At 48.9% G+C, this 21,311-nt stretch overlaps 1 protein-coding gene across 3 annotated transcripts in view; it reads right to left on the reverse strand.

Annotated features, from left to right (window-relative positions):
• Positions 1 to 361: 361 nt before the first annotated feature.
• The window catches only part of RGS9 (regulator of G protein signaling 9), a 63,147-nt gene continuing 42,197 nt past the window's right edge, over positions 362 to 21,311 (reverse strand). For 2 of the 3 annotated variants that reach the window (XM_019733013.3, XM_019733012.3), the window contains exons 14-19: positions 18,702 to 18,789; positions 16,662 to 16,800; positions 14,480 to 14,565; positions 12,098 to 12,215; positions 2,015 to 2,487; positions 362 to 1,851 (exon numbers count right to left, since the gene is read on the reverse strand). In XM_019733013.3, coding sequence (XP_019588572.3) covers positions 1,701 to 1,851; positions 2,015 to 2,487; positions 12,098 to 12,215; positions 14,480 to 14,565; positions 16,662 to 16,800; positions 18,702 to 18,789 — 1,055 coding nt within the window. In that variant the 3' untranslated portion in view covers positions 362 to 1,700. Of the gene's footprint in view, positions 1,852 to 2,014; positions 2,488 to 11,893; positions 12,216 to 14,479; positions 14,566 to 16,661; positions 16,801 to 18,701; positions 18,790 to 21,311 lie in introns of those variants that run through there. The other variant, XM_088802336.1, reaches the window with a different exon arrangement.

Here is a 21,311-nt window from a genome sequence, read left to right on the forward strand (position 1 = left end):
TGCACCTGCTCCCCATTCATCTTCAGAAGTGTGCAGAGATGACTCAGCAGCCCAGTGTTTATGGGCTAAATAAGGTAAGTCGTCCAAGGTTGAAAGTAAGTGAGGGGCTCTTATTTACTAATTGAATTCTGATGAAGCTGAGGATTAAAAGGGAGGGGCAAAATGAGTGGTTTGGCAAAGCACTTGAATTTTTTTCTCCTACGATGACTTTCCATGCAACTTCTAAAAATGTTTTGCTCACCCTGTAACCCTTAATCTCAACCCGCTGTCCAATCCCAATATCCCAGCAGGACCCTTTGGGGCAATGCTTCAGGGCTTTGGGCAGAAATAAATGACAAGGGACACATGCCCAGCAGCACAGGTTGTAACCTATCATTTATTTCAGGGTTTCTCAACAGTGGCACTGCTATTGGACCACATAATCTTTTGTTGTGTTGGGGTAGGGGGTTGTCCTGTGCACTGTAGGATGTTTAGCAGCATCTGTGGCCTCTACCCACTAGATGCCGGTAGCACCCCCCACACCCAGTCTTAACAATCTAAACTGTCTCCAGACACTGCTCAGTGTCCCCTGGAGCAAAGTTGCCCCCTGGTTGAGAACCACTGATCTAGATGAATTCCATGAAGCCAGGAGTCACAGCTGCATCCCCAGGGCCTGGCATAGCACTGGGCACATAGTAGGGGCTCAGTAAAATCTCTTTGAGTGACTAGCTGGAGAAGAGGTGGGAGGAAGGCGCCGAGGCCCGAACCTCCAGAAGTGACTACTGGAGATGTGACAATCACAGTGTGGCAGATGTGACAATGTGCTGCCGGGTGCACATGGACTGAAGGCCACTAGCACATACGGGCCAGGCTTCCCAGAGGCGCTCCCAGCCAATGACCTTACAGCTGAGGGCACTAATGCAGAACCATTTCCACCAGACACAGGACCCCTCCAACAGTGACTTTGGCTGAGGGACACCCCAGCAGCCTGGCCAAAACTTTCTTGGAACTGTGCTGCTATCTGACCCTCTCCCTCCCCCCACTTCCTTCCCCAGAGGTCAGCCAGGATGACCCAGAGGTCATCAGGATAAAGAGGAGGTGAAGTCCCTCACCCCCTACTCTTTATCCTAACCTCATCTTGGCATCTGCTTCTTGGTGGATGTGAACAATACACCTGGCATTCTAGAAGGATGCCTTTCCCCAGACCTCTCCTTCCTGTAGGATGCCACATCCTGGGGCATCCCCCTGGGGAAGTCCATTGATAAAAGCATCATGCACACACCAATTTAAGCAGGGAAGGAGTTATCCCTGCTTAACAAGCCTTGGAAGTGACTCATTGCCAACTTCCCTTTGTCAAAAATGCCAAAGACATGAGTCTAAGTGAGTCTAAATAATAGCTCATAAATAACTAAGAACACAGACAGACACACACTAACAGTCCAATCCAAGAGACTCTTCCAAGTTAACCTTTTATCGGTTTTAAGGCAACAAGTAAAGTCCTCTGGTCCACATGCCTTTCTTCTGCCCAAAAGAGGGAAGGTCGGAGGAAGAGAAGGAGTTGGTCCCCGGGAGCCCAGACAGAGCACTCTGCCCCATCATCCACCCCACCTTGTCTGCCTGGCCCCCAAGTATGATCTTAATGCACTTTGGTTCGAGAGCACGTCCGGTGTCCCCATCCAGCGGAGTCTGCTGGGACCATCTGCCTGGTCCGAGGCCACGGCTCAGCCAGCTTTCCCCTCAGCCAGACTCTCCCAGGGGCAGATGACCTCCTTTTTGATGACCTGGTCACCCGACCTTCCTGTCCCGGTATCCTCCGAGTCCATCAGGCAGGTCCCACTCTCCATGGGCACATCCATTTTGATCTGGAAAAAGCTTCGGGTGCGAGAGGAAAGGAAGTGGGGTGGGGGGTGTGCAGGAGGAACACCAAAAGGGAAGACTCAATAGACGGCTCACCGACAGACATATGTACACACACACACACACACACACACACACACACACACACACACAGAGCACAATACCCTCTGGTTCTTACTTTGTCACTCTCCTGGATTTCAGCCGTGGCAGCTGCTGGCCCACATCTCCCAGGGGCTGTACCTTCCCGTGGGACACAGGGGGACACTTGGGCGAGAGCCTGGCAAAAACTGGTGAGGCTAAACAGCCTCGTCTCAAAAACCTGCCGAAGGACAGAGCCATGCGGGCCTTGGGAGGGGCCCTGGGCGCGGGCCGGGGCCAGGGGCAGTCAGTGGAGGCGTCTCTGGAGGGTCTGTGGCGGAAACTGGATCTGCGGGCCTCCCCCTTCTGCTCTGAGCCCAAGGTGCTCTCCAAGTCCACCCGAATGGGTGAGGGGCAGACGGTGCTGCTGGGCCGTCGGATGAAGCGGCTCGGTGAGGGGAAGGGCTTCCTGGGGGAGCGGCACGAGGGGGAGAAGGGGCTGGAAGGAGAGGGGGGCACGCAGGTCCCAGTGTACACAGCCAGGTGGGGGCTGGGAGCGGTGTGCTGGCCCGACTGCAGGGAAGGAGAGAGAGCTCAGAGTGAGTTGAGTGGCTAGCCAACGGGCCCAGGGACTACCCTCTGCTGACTGAGCCCCTGCCAGGGCCCACAGCACAGGCCTCGTATGGCTGTCCCCTGGGAAGTTGGGAAGGATGCCCAAAGCCATCTGTGACAACGGCACAGCCACACAGAGACCTCCTGCCAAGGGGCCTGCCTGTCTCCAAGCCCTAGCCATGGTCCCCAGACTTGGGCACTTGCATCCCAAGGCAGACTGATGCTGGGGTGTGGCCAGGTTAGATTTCTAATCATCCCTCATCTCCCGTCCTCCCAAGGAGCAATGCTTAGTACCTGCCACACGCCATCTCATCCTTTTTCTATCCTTGGTTCCCAACCTAAGGACTGGAGGCTTTTAATAGCGTGCCAGAGGTGAAGAAGCCCCAGCTTGTGCCTTACTGACTCTTCCAGGCCTGAGACCATGCACCTTGACCTGAACCCCTACCTGTGTCCACACTGACCACACCTTGGGGATGGCCTGTCGCCAGCACGTCCCCATGCCTCCCGAGGGCAGAGCAGGGTGGCCGGGAAGAAAGGCTAAGTGTGGAATCTGGACATGCCCGAAGGAAACAGGAAACACAAGGTGAGGAGGTTACTCATTGGAGAAGAGAACGGTCTCAACCTCCCTGGGCCACCATGGTCCCAGTGTCCTGGAGCATTGGAGTAGGAATGCTGGATCAGACATGTTTTCAGCCAAAGAAGCCTGGGAGAGTTCTGTCGGAGCTGACAGAGAAAATTAAAACCGGAATTTTCAGGGAGGTTCTCTGCTATCACCCCTCTTCCCTTCCTCGAGTGCTTGGGCCCGTCAATCTGGGTTTGTTGTGTTCCTTCTTGAAGGCCTCCTGGAGCCACAAGCCACATCAAAGCCCAGAGTGAATGCAGCCGGAGAATGTGCTGGTCCTCGGAGGGATGCCCCTAGGACACTTGGACCAACAGCACCTCCAAGAGAGAATTAGCAGTGACTTCAGTGCAGAACAAACCATCTTTGAAACTGTCGCAGACACCCAGAGGTCCCACTTAGAGGGACCTGCCTGCCCCCAGGGCCTGGGCACTGCCCTGGTGCCAAAGGAGGGCAGCTCCAGGCGCTGAGAGGAAGCTGCTTGCTTCCACGGAGTGTGGCCTGGTTTCCAGGTCACCTGTGTGTGCCAGTCCCAACCTGGAGAGGAAAGGACTGGCACATCCAAGAATAGCTTTTGAAAGAAAAGAAAGGCTAGGAGGCCACAGAGGGCTTTGCCATTGGGGGTGGGGGGTCTCCATTCTCTCTCACCCACCCCCTGAGGTTCAAGCAAGATTCCTTTCTGTAACAGCAGCTGGGAGTCAGTGTTTCTGCTCCACCCACAGGCCAACAAACCAGACCTGGAGCCATTGGGCTTTGAGAAGCCAAGCTGATCGCTAGCTGGATGTCTCAGTGTGGCCTCCAGACCAACCACATCAGAATTACCCAGGTTACCTGTTACAAAGGTAGAGCCCTGTCCCAGCGCAGACCCACTGAAGGAGAGTCTCAGGGGCCTGCAACTCAGGGACAGTATCTAACACCTGAGGTCATCATTTTGTTATCAAGCCCAGTAACTTTGAGGAGCTCTGAGCTATGCTTCTAACACCTCCCTTTTATAGGGAAGTGTGGCTCCCCTTCGGGCACAGTCTGCAAAGATGAGTAACAATGGGGGAAGACTGGGCCCTGATTAAGGGTTTAGGCGACAACTGTTAGGTGAAAGAAGAGGGCCCTATAATTTTTTAAGTGCCTACTGTGTGCTAGGTATTCCATGAATTTGTAATCATCCCATTTTAGAGAACAGAATATTGAGGCCCAGAGGGGTTCATTCCGCACTCCAGGTTCTCGCCATCAATCAGTGAGTGTGGTATGTAGCATTCTAAGGTTCCGGCCCCTGTACTTTGTGTGCATATAAACTACAAATGTCATGCGATAGTCATTCCCGGGCTACGTGATAGGTGCCTTTAAAAAAGGATTATCCAGGTAAGCCTGACCTCCTCACATGAGCTCTTCAGATCTGAGTCTAGACACCAGAGACAGAAGTCAAAGAGGTCTGAAGCGTGATAGGAATTCAGTGAGGAAGAAAGTCTCCACTGTTGGCTTTGTGATGGAGGGGTTCCACGTGGCAAGGAACTCAGACAGCGTCGGGAAGCTGAGAGCAGCCCTCAGCTAATAGCCAGTAAAAAACTGGGGCCCTCGGTCTTACAGAAACTAAATCTTACCAACAATGTGAATGAGCTTGGAAGCAAATGCTTCCCAACAGTCCCAAATAAGGACACGGACAGACTGGGGACACCTGAGAGCAAGACCCTAAGAAGAGACCCAGCCTAGTCTCACCTGGCCAGCCATGAGCTAATCAAGAGTGGCAGTTTGTCCTAATTTATTATGTGGCAACAAACAACTAACAACAGTGACTAAATGAGAATCGGATTCCAGGTCTGTGTAACGCCAAAGTCCTTGCTTTTTCTACGGATCTACGAGCATATTACCATCCCATTGGCTGTGGGGTTTGGATAGGACTTGGGGTCTTGAAGAGTGAACTGAAATGCCAAAACTGGGGAAAAGACTGTGTTAAGAGAGATCGAGATGCATCAAAATGCTCTTCCCTCAACTCATTGAGGACACCCCCAGCCCTGGTTCCTTAACTTGAATCCCACTTACTCAGAATTTGTGATAAACTCCTGTTATAACCTCTGTCTTGCAGATAAGAAAACTGGGGCTCGTGGAGATGATGCAACTTGACCAAGATCATGCAGCCATGACAAGATGAGCCACTCCGTACATCCCCGCCCACACAATTCTGTGCCCTCTTCCCCACCCCCCTCCTCCCCCAGCGCCTTCTCTTTTCCAGGATGAATGACAGTAGAGGTAAGGAAGGTAGCCACTGCCCCGCTTCACTCACCTGACCTGAGGTCATTTCTTCTGGGCAAATAGCCATTAGCCCAACTGGCCCTGGACACTCTAAGCAGGATGCCTTTTCTACCCCCTTCCACCATGACTCCCCCAAAGGCCTGGGGCTTGCACTTGGAGACCCCACCCTTCCAGCCCATGCCATATCTACCATCGGTGTAAAGCAGCAAAGCAGTGGCATGCAAGGCACATGGCAAAGAAATGTGACACGACAGAGACACAGTGAAGGAGAGCTTGGTTTGGTTTGTTTTGGTGCTGTTGTTTTATTATGCAAGGCAGCCAAGAGAAGTTGAGAAAGGAGCATGAAATGGAGAAGGTATGTTGACATGAGGACACAATCACAGGATTTTTAATTAAAGGCAAAGCAGATAACGTAATGAGATGTAATTCATTTTCCATCCAGACACTGGATGAGAGTTTGAAGGAAACCTTGCGGCCACGTGAACTCCCACTTCTTGGAAGCAGGCAGGTGAGGAGAGGGCTGCAATCAGGTTCAGCATGCAGTGTGCACGGTCCCCCCTTCTAGGCCCTTCTCACTGCCCCCGAAAGCAAATGAGCAAAGTTGGACCCCTGGAGAAAAATCCACATCATTTCTCCTACCAGTCATCTCATTTGTCACAGCCCAGCACAAGCCCTTCCCAATTTGAAAAGACCCTTTCATCAGCCATGAAACTCAGGACCAAAGGACTGACCAGCCACTACACTGTTGCTAGTCAGCTCTCTCATAGGAGCTGTAGACAGAGGACATGATATCAACACCCTACTCTCCTCCCCTCAAATATATCCTACTGGTCCCTGCCTAGCTGGGAGGGCCACACTGCAAGGCTCTGAGAGATGGTTTATATACACCTCAGGAAATTTCCTACGTAATAAAGTATAATAAATCATTATATTGGACAACACTGAAAGCACAAGCTTACATGAAGCTACTAGGGATGGCGATGGTGATGATGGTGGTGATGGTGGTGATGGTGGTGATGGTTATGATAATAATGGTGAGGATGATGGTGATGATGGTGGTGATGAAAGTGAGGATGATGGTGACGGTGAGGATGATAATGGTTGTCATGATAATATCAGCAGCTAGCATTTATTGAGCACTTATTATATGCCAGGCATTGTCCTAAGTACTCTAGTTGGATTTTCTTGTCCCTAGCCCTTGCATTTACACTCAACCCTCACAACAAAAGCAGTCCTTTCTCTAAAAGCCAAGCCTGGGAATGAAATTCTACAAAGGAAATCCTGGTACCTTATAGCATGCCTTATATTCTAGCATAAGATATACACCACCATGAATAGAGAAACTCAAGCTGTTTAAAATACGGCATTAAGGAATTAAGACGATGCCTAAGACATGGCCTAACAGAGAACATCATAATGATTTAAATATGTCAATAATATTAGCCAGATAAATAATATTTTTGATGCTATTTGAGATTCAAACAAGCCCTGTGGGACTACTGTTATGTTTGATACATAGAAACAAAGCTAGCAGGAGCAGTTGCCACCTGCTGGAGTCTAGCAGCAGACACTCTTATAAAACCTCAAAACTGAGTCGAGGCCCATGGCTCCTTTACTACTAAACATGAGAGAATCTCCTGGTGTGTCCCCCCAACCCCCCAGGCCAAACAATCCTCTCCCATCTCTGTGCTCTTCTAGCGTGTTCTATACCACCCAGCCTCAATCGAATTCTGCCTTGGGTTGCAGCCATTTGCATCCATGCACCCTTGTCAGGCCCTTGAGAGCAAAGAACAACTGTCCATTTGTGCATCTGCCATAGCACCCACCACTGGTTCTTACACGAAACAAGTGTTTCAAATACATCTGTGGAACATAACTGCTGCCATCCAGGAGTTAAGCCATTTATCATCTACCTTTTCTCAGATGGGTGAGGTTAAAACACTTATTCACCCTTTCATCCAATAAAGAATGACAACCTACTTGGTTTACATGCCTATGTCTCTCACTAGATTGTGAGATCCTCATGTGTCTGCCATTGAGAAGGTTTCCATCAATAAGTGTGGGGTACCTAGGTATCTGATGCAGAGCGTCTGGTAGTCTGTTGGAGAATGAGAGACGTGGGAAGCAGGTATGTCCCGCACGTGGGGACTGGGATGGTGGATGGTTGAGTCAAAGACTAACAAGACGTAGTCTGTGCCCTGAAGAATCCATGACAAATTCAACACCTCCACCATCTTCACCACCATTTTTGTGATCTCGGTTAGTGGGGATGGCAAATATCTCTGGTTTCATGCTTCTCAAACTTTCCCACAGAAGTAGGACAAATAGCAAGAGAACTGAAGAAGCACTCTCTCCCAGGAGTCTGAGGGAAAAGCCTGAATCTGCCACAGCCAGCCATGAAATGCCTTTGATGTCCCAAATTTTATCTTTAAAAATTTATGTGCATTTTGCATTCTAATTCATAATATATTCATGATCACTTTAATGTGAAATTTTCAAAATTATCTAACTTTCCTCCCATTCCAAATCTTCAAGTGAAATTGATTCCCCAGGCTGGGTGTCCTTCTGGAATTCATAAAATCTGTTTTAAGAAGCATGAATCTGGTGCCAACCCCACATTTCACAAATCAGGAAGCAGAGGAGGTTAAGTGACTTGCTCAAAACAACATGACTAGTGGTAGAACCAGGACCAGAGCCCAAATCTAGTTCTCTTTTCATTCATTCATTCATTCATTCATTCATTCATTCATTCATCTATTCATCCATTGAGGTAATAACTGCTGCCATCCAGGAGTAAAGCCATTTTTATGCACAACCCATGAGGTCTCGCCATTAGGCTCCAAGTGTGAGCAGGATAGATGTGATACCTCCCCTCATGTCACTCAGTTCACAGTGCTTCGTTACGTGAAATTTCTGCTTTAGTGTGACCTCCCTGAGTTGGAAGAGAAATGAACAAAGCATATCTCTAGTTGCTCTTTCAGAGTGTAAAGTACTACTCTGTGACTCGGGAAAATGAGAGAGTAAATAATGAAATAATTTTGCTAACATGAAACCAAAAGCCACAAACTCCTTACAACAGCCTAAAAAGTCCTCGATGACGGCCCTGCCCAACTCTCTAACCTCCCCCTTGTCCATCAGGCTCCATTCACCTGGCCTTTCACTTCACTCCAAGCCATTTCCTGCTGCTAGGACTTTGCCCACGCAGTCCCCTCTGCCTGGAAAGTTCTCCTTGCCTAGCCCATAGGCCAACTCTTTCACATCCTCTTGCTTATCTGTCACCACCTGGGAGAGGCCTCCTTAGTCTGTCTACACACCGCCCATCTTCCCTGTCACAGAACCATATCCATTTCCTTTGTAACACATTCTACAGGTTTGATCACCGATTTGTTTGTGCTGTTGATGCCAGCAATGGCCACAGTTCTTCACCCCTCCCTGTCTCCATGTCTTCTACCAGGAGACTTTCAAATTTCTCTCACTAAAGAGATTAAGTGTATTTTCCACCCCTTGATTCTAAGCTGGCTCTGTGACTTGCTTCGGCCAACAAAATGCGATGGAAGAGACCAGGTGCCAGTTCTAAGCCTGCACCTCAAAAACCTTATATGTTTCCACTCACTCCCTTGCAATTCTGCAATTACCATAGAATTATGCCTAGGTGAGGCTGTTGGAGGATAAAAGTCATGTGAAGCAGAGAAGAATCATTCTACTCAGCCCAGCCTAGGCCAGCACAGATCAACCCCCAGGCTGGGAGTGAGCCCCACCAAAATCAAGAGCCACACAGATGCCCCTATACACATGAGCAATAAACACATATTGTCGTGTGCCACGCTAGCTTTGTGGCAGACATCAGCGTCACATCGACAGCTACCTGATATAGTTGGCTTCATTATCTTTTGTCAGTCCTAGACTATAAGCTCCATGAGACAGGGACCATGTCTATTTATTCACTGATGCCTGGCACACAGTAGGTGCTCAGTAAACATGTTGAATGTGTCTTCTTGCTGTGCAAGATTGGTCCCTTGCTCAGAGACCTGTTCTGCCTCCTTTACACTCGTACACCGGTGTGTGGGGTAAGCCTAACTTCAAGAATTACCTGCAGCCCTCCCAAATCAGAGTTTGAATTTACCTTCCCTTCCACCCCTGCCCATGAAGGCTGGCCTAGTCTACAGCTACAGAGGAGGGAAGCACGAGCATCTAGAAAACAGGCACAAGAGTTTTATCTTGGACCCGGATTCATCTTGAGAATGGCGCCGATATCTACCATCCCTCCTCCCATGAATGAAGCCCCTCCATTCTTCATCCAAAAAAGTTGCTCCTTTAAAGGCCATTTCACCTTGACTGCTCCAGAGGCCTGAGGCCTGAGTCCTTCGTTCCTACCAGCTACTTATTCACCTAGCATGTAAAAGGGGATGGGGAGACAAAGGGGAAGGAGAGAGTCCCCAACCCTCAGTAATTGTGACTATGAACAAGCTCAACAGAAATGTCTTAGCAGGACCTTTCTCCGCAGGTGTAACAGAGGTGTCCAGGGCCGTGCATCTATAGGGGAACCCTGAAAATAGTCCCTTGGCAGGATTTCCAACTGCTTTAGAAGCAGAGTCTAAATTGAATGGAATGAGGAGCTTCGCTAAGCTATTTGAAACAAATGTGCCTGAAAGAACTGTCCCTGGGGGTTGGGGAGAGGGCTTGTCTTTAATTTTCCAAAACAAATGGTGGAAAACAAATCAGCCTTTCTCTGTGGTTCTCACTACGAGAACCCCCGACTATAGATAGGAGGTCACACAGCAGCTAAGTCAGGTGACCTCCTGTAGGGACAGGGCCAGGAGAGCAGTTTCCAGGCTCTCCGCCTCACATGGGAAGGTGCTGGCTTGGTTATTAGATGGCCATCAGCTGTAACCAGTTGGCCATTAGCCACTACTGTTTTGTATATAACTGCCGTGGCTATGCTAGCAAGCATTGATAGTGCGGCTTGTGGATTGCAGAGTGCGGTTAGCAAGCGCAGATTGCAGATCGTGTGGATTCTACTTCCTGTGTCTCGCCTGGCCGCCAGCAACAATGTAGTGGTATGACTCCCCTATCTATGGCTCCGTTGTTGTTCCTTTTCAGCCTCACCATGTCCTGCATTCAGCTGCCGGGAGTGGGAGCTGAGACCCTGCATTACACTTGGTGCAGCGAGCAGGGTTCTCCTGGTTAGGTAACGGAGTCGTCTGCCACTGGGCAGGAGGACACGTGGCCCCCACACAGCGTGTGGTGCCCAGTGGCTGCTCATGAGCTGGACCCTTGTGGAGGGGTGAGGAAATATGGATGGCTCTCCGACCAGCGTAGAAAAAGCTGTGCAGCTGCCAGAGAGCTGGACCCCCATGGAGGGGTGGGAAGACGTGGACAACTCTCCAAACAGCACAGGCTGGAGAAAGCAAAGGTCATCGCTGGCCGTGTGGACTGGGAAGTGCTTGCTGAGGCAGTCCCAGGAAAAAACGCTTGCTGAGTCCTCAGCGGTGGATGCAGGTGAGGTCGAGGTCAACCTTCACCCCCAGGTTGGGGAGGACTTGGAGCCCTCGCCCTGCAGGGAGGGCACACATTGTGAGGCCAACGCACAGCCCTGGCGAATGACTGTGGACTATAGGGAACTGACTAAGGTGATGCCACCTGTGCATGCTGCATTGCCTTCCATCCCTGATTTGATGGACTGCTTGACTGTTTGCTTGGGAACGCACTACAATGTGGTGGAACTGGCGGATGTTTGCTTCCTGTGTCTCGACCAGCCGCCAACAAGACTGGGGTGCAGGAAGACTCCTTGTTGGCGTACTGATGGATGTTTGCTTTTTGTACCTCGACCAGCCGCCACCGAGGACATGTAAGTACCTTGGCTATGAGCTACTATTGTTCTAGCGCGGTACCCTGAGAAACCCTGGCTGTGCCCAGGAAGTCTGACTGTGCCCAGAAAGCCTGGCTGTGCCCAGGATATTGCATCCAACTCCAGGTTCCTCACATAGAGCCCCTTGCGGAAGATGCTTGTTGCGTAGATTGTGAGGTGAGAGCCTGGAGGGGAGGAGTTTAGGGACAGGGCCAGGAGAGCAGTTTCCAGGTAATCTGCCTCACGTGGAAAGGTGCTGACTCTGTTATTAGATGGCCATCAGCTGTAACCAGTTGGCCATTAGCCACTATTGTTTTGTATATAACTGCCGTGGCTACGCTAGCAAATGCCAATAGCGCAGGTTGCAGATTGCAGACTGTGGTTAGCAAGTGCGGTTAGCAAGCGCGGATTGCAGATGGTGTGGATTGTGTGGATTCTACTTTCTGTGTCTCGCCTGGCCGCCAGCGAGAATATAGTGGTATGAACCCCCTATCTATGGCTCCGTTGGTGTTCCTTTCCGGCCTCACCATATCCTGCGTTCACCTGCCAGGAGTGGGAGCTGAGACCCTGCATGACACCTTCCCCTACCATTGCCAACCCTGCCCCTTGGTTGCTAGAGTGAGAGAACTAGCTCTCGTTGCACTGGTATTGGGAAGCCCACCCTGAAGGAGGATAGAGGAATATGGGATGAACCTGACTAGCCCGCTGCCCCACTGATGGGGAATGGAATCTTCTAGATTCTGAGCCTGCCTTTGTTTGCCTCTCCCAAGTGCATGCCCCAACCACCCCGAGGACTTGTAGATTTATTTAGGAGGCAGCTCTCTTTTGAGTTGGCTCCTACGGTCCAGCTTGCTCATGACCTGGGTGATGTCCACCGTGTTGGCTGCTTCGCGGGCCTTGGCTTCCTCCTCCAGCTGCCTGAGGATGACGGGGCTCGGGCTGGAGCGCAGGTGGCGCCGCATAAACAGGAGGCTGGAGCTGGAAGGAAGGACAGGATTGGAGGTTGGCAGAAAGCCACACTGCTTGCCCAACCATGACCCTGTAACACCTGGTGGGAGGTGGGGCTGGAAGGCTAGAATCTGGACTTGTTCCCTCATTCTCCCAGTGAATTTCAGGTGGAGTTCTCAGAGGCATGGCCAACCTCAGTGCTTTCCTCTTCCCTTGGAGCATGGGACCAGTGTGAGTCCCAAATGCCATCAGAGTTAGGTCAGGCCCAAGGAAGACTGCTTGGATGGTGATGATTACAGACACGCCTTCTATAATGTTTAGAAACCAATTTGTCATTTTAACTTCCTAGAGGCTCTTTGTGAAAGAAGGGGCAAAGAGGGTTTGGATACTGGAAGCCCAAGGGTTCTCTCCTCAGGGGAGAGTTGAGTATTTGTTTTCAAAAGCCAAAGTTTTAGGAAAGAGGGAAAAAGTGGGCCTGTCCAAGAGGGCTAGGTTTGATGGGCAGAGAAAGGGGGAAGGGGCCTGAAGAGGGTTGGAGAGCTGGTGGCACTGTGCACATGTGCCAGAACCTTCCATAAAAGTTAAACATGGATTCCTGGGGACCAAACCCTCTCTCCCAGAGACTTGGAAGTCAGGACAAAGCTCCAGGGATCTGAGGATGGAGAGCAGCTAAGCCACCCACAGGCTTAGAACACAAGCATTTTAGCAGCCATGGTAGACTTAAAACGTAGGACATCCCCAAATTTCTAGACTGTATCAGCCCCTAGAACTCTTGTGTCCACCCTAGAGAGAAAGAGGGCTCCCACCAGCCCTGCCAAAGAGAAGACTTAAAGCTCGATTTAACATGTCCTGGAAAAATTAAGTTTAATACATTGTCTTACATCTGCAAGTCTTGGAACAAACACCGACCACACTACAGTCCCCACATAGTTACAGACCGAGCTTCACACATTACAGAAACATTCACACGTGTGTCACCACTCACATTAGCGGTGACAATATTGCCAGACTGCGGTACCCCACACCAAAGCCAAGCATGACACCTGTGATCTAGTGCCACCCAGCCCTCAAAGCACCTGGGGTGCCCAGGAGAAGATCCCAGCTGATTTCTCAGGTCTGCCCCACTCATAGAGTATCTGGAAAGAGAAGTAGGAGACCCCGCTCCCTTATCCACTATTTTCTGGCAGAGCTGGCGGGGCAATTTCGGCCCTTTCTTGTGGCTTAAAGAAGCTTTCCAGTCCCCAGGGACACTGAACTCCTTTCCTTACCCAGTAAACCTAGATGAATAGCCCCACAAAGACCTCCTTTCTCTCCTTTTCATAACAGGGCCATTATCCTCAAGAATGAAACCAAGTTGTGTTGGGTTGGTTTTTTTTTAAAGCTCCTTTGATAAATGCTCTGGTCCAACCACCCCTCTTTTGAATTGCCTGGAGATGCTGGGAAAGAGCCCAACGTGGTCTGAGCTGACACACGGAGGACCATTTGCTAACCATTGGGGGATAGGACACGTGCTGGTGCTGGGAAAGTCTCCACCAAAGTCCTACATCTTTGTACAAGCTGTCGTTTGGTTACGCTTTTGAATCTTCGATCCCCATAAAGGCTTCTTCCTGCCCTTCTCCCCCTTGCCCCCCACCCCCCACCCCTGCCAAAAAGAGTTCAAACTGCCCCTCAGAACATTATTTCATCCTTTGCCCAAGGGCTCTGCCAGATGCGACGATGCACAGCTCCAATGAGGAAGGTGAGAATGCCCGAGATCACTAACAGATGCTAAGAGGCAGTCCACTTAGAATATCACTGTTTGTTTTCCTTAACAGTCTACCATTTTTGTAGACTCTGTAATCTGCTACTCTCTATGAGGTCTTAGGACATTACAAGGATACGAGGATGTGACTAAACTAATTCCCATACATCGGTTTAAAGGTGAAGAAGTGTAGCAATTTTTAAAAATCAGTGAGTTGCAAAACATACATTTAAAGATTAAAAGTTAAAATTAAAATTTTAAACCAATGAGATGCCTCCACTTGCAATAAGTGTAATTATCAGTCTGATAAGATTCTTTCAAACAAGCATAAGGGAAACAAAACGTACTGGCAGTGATGACTAAGGAAATCTTGCTAGGGTGATTTCAGGGCATTATGAAGCCAATGACGCAATCATACCCTAAGAAATACTTCCCAGTCCCCAATACTTTCATCAAGCAAATATCTCCACCACGCCCATTGGGCTGAAAGAGACCCTCGCTTCTCCGTAAACAAAATAGTAGGCAACCAGCAATTACAGGCCATTCCACTTGCCTTTTCTTGGTGGTTTCCTGAGGTTCAATAGCTTTGGCCAGCATTTCCTTATAGATTGGAGATTTTAAATAGCGAGCATAAGAATCCTAATGGGAACAGGAGAAAAACAGTAATTGTGAGAGGGAAAGTGACACATCAAACAAACAGACTTGCCATTTCAAGCCCTCCCTTGGCAGTTAGATGGCAAGGTTAAAAGAATACGTCTCTTTGTGTGAAAGGCATTTCGGTGTGTGTCCAAAACAACGGATCTCAAGTATGGTTCCCAGACCAGCAGCGTCAGTTTCACCTGGGAACTTGCTAGAAATGCACATTCTCAGGCTCACCCCAGTCCTACTGAAACAAAAGCCCTGGGGCTGGGACAGTCTGAGTCTTAACAAGCCCCCAGGCGATTCTGCTGCACTTTAAGTTAGAGAACCAGCGTCTATAGCCCCGCACGCTAAAGTCCATGCCAGATGTTCTTCAGTGAAGCACATATGAGGCAAGAGGACACCTACAGCCAACCTCTCCCACCCAATACCTTCTTCCAAAGAAGATGGGCAACCACGAGCATGGGGCCCACTTTGAAGTTCACTTACATCCTTTTCTGCCCTGAGTTTGGGTATAAAGGCAAGAGCTGATCAAGGAAAGGCCCTGACTCATTGTCCTCCTGCGTGGTGGTTTCCTGGCGCCCGCGCAGGTTTGGAACAGTCGCTTCATGGACGCTTGCTGCTTCCAAGCACACTCAAAACTCTAGTCCCAACAAATAGGGGACAGAGCCCAGAGCAACATCCAGGGATTGAGACTTTATTATTTTTTTTAATTGGAGGGGTACCATTCTTAGGACTGAGTCGTAGCAATAAAAGTTATGAGAATACGAGAGTCTGGGAGTAGGGATTAAGAAACCATTGAGCCATGTTGAGTTTATTGTCTTGAGACGCGGCCTCTAGCGACTTACATTCCATATATACATATGATTATTAAGTTTCCCATGACTCTGTTTTGTTCTGGCTCGTAGCTGGCCTCCCTGGGCGTCTCTCTATAAAGCTGTATGAAATATGCATTTTTAAGAATCTAAATGCATTTTAAAATACATTAAGGGAGACCATTATTAAAGAAAGCTGCTGTAAATCTTCTTGTAAGATTTAAAAAAACCCACTGATGACAAGTAAATGGTAAAAAAAAAAAAAAAAAAAGGCTAATCTGGCTTGGTGAAAATTCTAAATTATTACATATTTTAAAAGCAAGGTAAAACTATCTCTTTATAATACAATATACGTAAAAGACTGAGTAAAAGAAAGATACTAAGGAAAATTAATTTTTAAAACATCATTCACACAGCCTACATCATATAGAAGAGTTTCTAGAGATACTTTGCCATAAAAGGAATAATTGCCATATAAGAAGTTGAAGCTTATGAAGAAAGTCTCATTGGGCATGACACCAAATAGGAACCATACTAGACAACTTCTCTAAGACTAACTCTGAGCCCCAAATTCTAATTTCTTAAGGAAGTGATTTATTTTCTCTCAGGTTCCCTTTATTTTTTAACAATGTCCTGAAAATTTCCACCCCATTCATTTTATGTTAATAATCCAGAAGGTGATCTGAATTCCCACAGGGTTTTACCATAATTATACACACTAAACCCTCCATGCGTTACATTTGCTTAGGGCCAGGGCCACCAGAACTGCCACCATTCTATAGTAGAGACTAAGAACTCGGCCTCAGGACCCAGGGAGACCCCTTTTGAATCTGGGCTCCACCTCTGATGAAACCCTGGGCAAACAACTGCACTCTGAAGAAGCAAGTCTTACCTTGTAGGTTGTCTTTGATACAAAGCTCCATGTTTCCCATAGCAACTACACCTTGGAAGCCCTCAGTAAATAAGTTATTAGAGCAATACTGTCATTATCAATGTCATTATTGCCAGTATAGTACCACGACTGCAGAGTAAGAGGCCCCTAAGAACACACACACAGCATCTACCACTGGTCCTCCCCAGCCAGCAAACTTGGGGGGCTCAAGGAGGTTCCTGCCGTGTGGACAGGTAGAAGAGACAGTTGACGATTCTGCATCCCAACACCAGCAAAGCAATAGCCACATAGCATCTCCCTTTTTCCCCCGTATCTAAAGAACTTTCTGGGTGCCTGGGGAGGGAGGGGCTTCCTGGCCCCCGAGGATCTGCAGCACAGACCCCACCTACCTTCTTCATGAGCATGTAGATGTGGGTTTGTGCAGCATCCAGCACGTAGCGGTGGGGGTGCCTCAGACCCTTGACCGTGATGTCCATGGTTTTGCCATCTATGTTGATCCACCGCCTCGCCCCTGGGGCCAGAAATAACCTGGGGTGGGAAGGAAAAGGTTAGCAAAAGTAGCTAAACCAGGTGGTTTAATGAAAAGCTCACAACTGCTCGCGAGGGAGGGGTTGATTGACATGACTTGTGTCTCCCAGGGTGAAAGTGGTCCCTTTTTTGGAGACACAGGTTGTCAAGCAACATTTCTTAGAAGCCAGAAAACAGCCATGCCAGTATTGGGAATATGCATGTTTAACCTGGGTGTTTCCAGGCGTCTAGGAGAGCAAGAAATGGGTGGGGTAACTCTAGCCATTAGGGCGTAGAACCCAGCCTCCAACTTAATGCCTCTGCCTCCTTATTTACCAGGATTCAGGCAAAGACACCTCCAAACGGGTGCTCCGTGGCCTCTGCTCTCCCTTGGCCCCGTCTAGATGTATCTCAAATGCTGAGTCAGGAGGCAGCCCATAATCCCAGCACCTGGGCAAAGATCTGATGGCCTGGGCCCCAATGAGAACCCAAACCTGGCCACACTTCCTGAGACCTGGGATTTCGGGGGCTCCCCGATAATTCCCATCCTCGGTAGTGGAGGGTTAAAATACTCATGTGGATATTTTGCCACACCCCTAAGCTCTACATGAAAGTTCTGGAATTCAGACTAAGATTCCATAGCTGGGGAGCCTGGGGAGGAAGGAAGCTGATATAACAGTGGAGGCAGCAAGTTTCCTTGCAGTAGATTTGTGGAATTAGGAGCTATGAGAAGGCTGTTGTGTGCAAGGCTGTCAAGCACTATTGTCCTGGGGAAAGGTGTCACGGGAACTTCCTGGACTGACAATCTCCCCCACACCCCCATTTCTGGTGGTGTGCAGAGTCCCTCCCTGTGGGAAGAGGGCAAACGTTTGAAAAAGTACAGAAACCGCTACGTGTGAGGCCTCAACCTCCTCACTTCAATGTTGTTGGCATCTCTCTAAATTGGGAAAGCCGGGCTGCTCCATTCTGAGCCCATTTGAAGGAAGGACACCAGAGGTCCAATGGGTTAAGTGCTCAGAGAGCAGGGCCACCTGGCCTGCCACCCGGAGCTCAGCACCACAGTCCAGTGGCTGCGGAGGGCGGGTTCCAGCCCAGCATGGGGCTTGAGCTTCAGGAACCACGGCCAAGCACGTGACCATGAACTAACTGCACTGGGCCCTCAAAGTCCAAGGCCGGTGTCTACTATGGCCAGTGCAGAGAGGACTGGCAGGGATGTGATACAGCAAGACAAGAGCACCTTCTAGGTGGGGGGGGGGGGGGGGGGTGTACCAATTTCAGCAGCTGTGCATTTTGGCAACGCTGGTGGTCTCATCACACCCGCCCCTTCCCTCTCCACCTGGCCATCAGAAGCAGGGCTGGTCCTTCTGAACTGGAACCCTTGGCCCTTGGGGAATTTGGAGGGGAATTTGGAGAAAAGCCAGGCCTGAAGAGGGACAGACTTACTGCTACACTGAGCAAACGGGCTAGAGTCACTCAGTGCAAAATAAGAGCTGTGCCCACATTTGTACCCCAAGCTGAGCTCACTGTCCCAGACACTGGGGGGCGAAGGGAGGGACGGGAACCTCCCTTCCCCTCATGGGCCTCACTTTTCTAAGATGACCTGGGGAAGAGGTTTTCCCATCTCACCTATTTTCTTTCTTCTCTCTCTCAAACAGACACACACGCCCCTATGTCTCAGGAGACATAAGGGGATTTAGTCAAAGACAAAGCACTGTAATTCAGGGCAGCTTGCTTTTTTAACTCCTAAGCACATTCCCCTAGGAGCAGGGGAATCCTTCTAAAGCGGCTGTGAGCTATTTATAGCATGGCAGGTGCAGTGGCTGACGCTGACATGGGGGGTGTGGTACCTCCCACTCAAAAGCAATGGGGTAGCCAGCGAGGGGCCCAAGGGGAGGCTCTCCAATGATCTGGCTAATCCTCACTTGTAAATCTCTTCCGCTTTCTCCTTGACCTTGGACTGATCTCCATACTTCAGATCCTCGCAGGCTTCCCAGAATCCCAGATTCTCCCCTGCACAGGGAGGAGGGGGTCCACACAGACGAAAGCCAGACAGGAAACCAGTTGAGAGAAGAAAAGAGGAAAGAAAAGAAATGGGTCAGTTGGGATAGATGTGGTTCCCCAGCATGTTGACTATCTTTCTTCTGCAAAGCAAGCCGCAGCACGGTGTGGGGCTGGACAAAACACACTGGAGGGAAGGAGCTTTGTCTGACTTCCAGGGCCCAGGAGAGTGTCGCTCACCTAGTGACCGCTCCACATGTATTCTTTGAAATGAACTACTAGATTGGCACCTGCCACGTTTGCAGCTATACATGTCTATTGTGAATGCTGTTCTTTCCCCAACAAGACAGCTCAGAACTCATATCAACCCCCAGAGGTCGTCACTTTCTTTTCTGTCCTAGAATTGGCTGTAGCAAATGTGCTTGAACAAGTTCACATATGACTGGGCTCATAAACGTGTTGCTACGCGATAGGTCTTCTATGTCGTGAAAAGCTCTGTTTACTTTGCTCATGTTCAGTGAAGGCGCCAGACTTCTGCCTCCTCAGAGACCCCATCTTTTAAAGCCCCTCGCAGGGCATATTCCAGCCAAAGGTCCTTACAGAGACTCAAGCAGCAACGCTGATGAACTGACTCTCAGAAAAGGCCTGGCCACTAAGGGGACTTAACAGAGGGTCAGTCAACTGAGTCCAGAAGGAAAGCCAGACTCCTCCTCCATTTCCATTTCCTTCCAACTTCAAGTTCTCCAACCAGTTTCCCTTCCCCCCTCCCCCCCACCCAGATTAGTGCCTACCTTGGTACAGTCATCCCAGGTGGCAGTTTTAAAGATGATCACACCAGGGGGACAGCAAGAGCCTGTGTGCATGTGTGTGCCTGGTGTGCATATGTGTGAATCACGGAATGCCACTGTGCAGGGACATGGAGAAGAGAAGACCCTTCTTCTTTCATTGTATTTTTTTAGGAAAGCCCCAGGTAGTGCAGATTGGAAAAGGCTGTACAAGTTAAGCTGGCTGACGTCTGTCCCAGAATGATATAGAGATCCTTCCCCTCCCCCACGAACACAGGTCGTTCTTAGGACTGAGATGGCAGGCCTGAGTAAACAGGTGCTCAACTGATCTTACATCAAATGCAAGGTGGACCTTCTTGCCCGTGGCAAAAGATGGTTAAGTGCTTAAGGTTAAAATTAAGTGAGCAGTTATTCACAATAGCCGAAAGGTGGAAACAACTCAAATGCCCATCAATGGAGGGATGGATAAACAAAATATGGTACTTACATAAAAAGGAATATTATCCAGCCTTAAAAAAGAACGAAATTCTGACACAAAATACAACATGGGTAAACCTTGAAGACATTATACTGAGTGAAATAAGCCCAACACAAAAGGACAAATATTTTATACTGTGTTTCTGCAAAAATAAGACCTAGCCAGACAATAAGCTCTAATGCGTCTTTTGGAGCAAAAATTAATATAAGACTGGGTCTTAAGACCGGGTCTTATAAGACCCGGTCTTAGATTATAGTAAAATAACACCAGGTCTTATATTAATTTTTGCTCCAAAAAGCATTACAGCTGATTGTCTGGCTATGTTTTATTTTCGGGGAAACACAGTAATTCCATTTATACGAGGCACCTAGAAATAGTTGAAATGAAGCATTGTTACATGCTACAACATGGATGGACCTTGAAAACATTATGCTAAGTGAGAGAAGACAAAAGGACAAATATTTTATGATTCCATTTATGTGCAATGTCCAAAATAGGCAAATCCATGAAAACAGCAAGTAGATTAGTGGTTGCCTAGGGCTGGGGGGAGGAAAGAAGTGGGGCTCAGAGGAAGAGAGAGGAACATTGAATTGATTTCTAACGGGTAAGGGGTTTCTTTTTGAGGTGGTGAAAATTTTCTGGAATTATATAGTGGTGATGGTTGCACAACTTCGTGAATATACGAAAATCACTGAACTGTATACTTTAAAAGTGTATGTGTATTACGGCATGGGAATGATACGGTATGTGAATTATATCTCAATTTTAAAATGTTTTTAATCAAATGAGCAAACTGCTGAATCATGTGCCCTGTTCATACGTGAAGCCTCGGGAATATCCTAAGGAGACAGCCAATAGTGCTCTTGTAATAATGCCAGGAAATCTCGTCCTCAGATCTTGTTGCTAAGTAATGCGTGGGTAGGATAAACTCAGGATGTGGTTTGTGACTTTGCCACTAGATGGCACGCTGTCCACTCATTCGCCAGTTGCTTCTTGCCGGCGCTAAGACCTTTCCCCTTTCCCATCTATTTATTCTGGGTTTTATTATATTCTGGCAATTAGGCTTGATTAGAGAAAAGGATTTTTCAGAATCCGTATTATAATATAATGTGCTGTACCAGGTCAAACAGGCTAATGACATGTCTCGTGGAATTAGTTTCGAGAGGAACCCCACAGACAGGTGGGTCTGGAGGAGTAAGCAGCTGAGTATTGAGGCTCAAATGTGCTGCTCCCCAGAGCCGGGGACTGGACAAGGCAGTAAATGAACTCCA

This window comes from Rhinolophus sinicus, chromosome 12 (genome assembly GCF_057876585.1).
Source record: "Rhinolophus sinicus isolate RSI-liver-muscle chromosome 12, RSI-T2T, whole genome shotgun sequence".
Classification (NCBI taxonomy): Eukaryota; Metazoa; Chordata; class Mammalia; order Chiroptera; family Rhinolophidae; genus Rhinolophus; species Rhinolophus sinicus.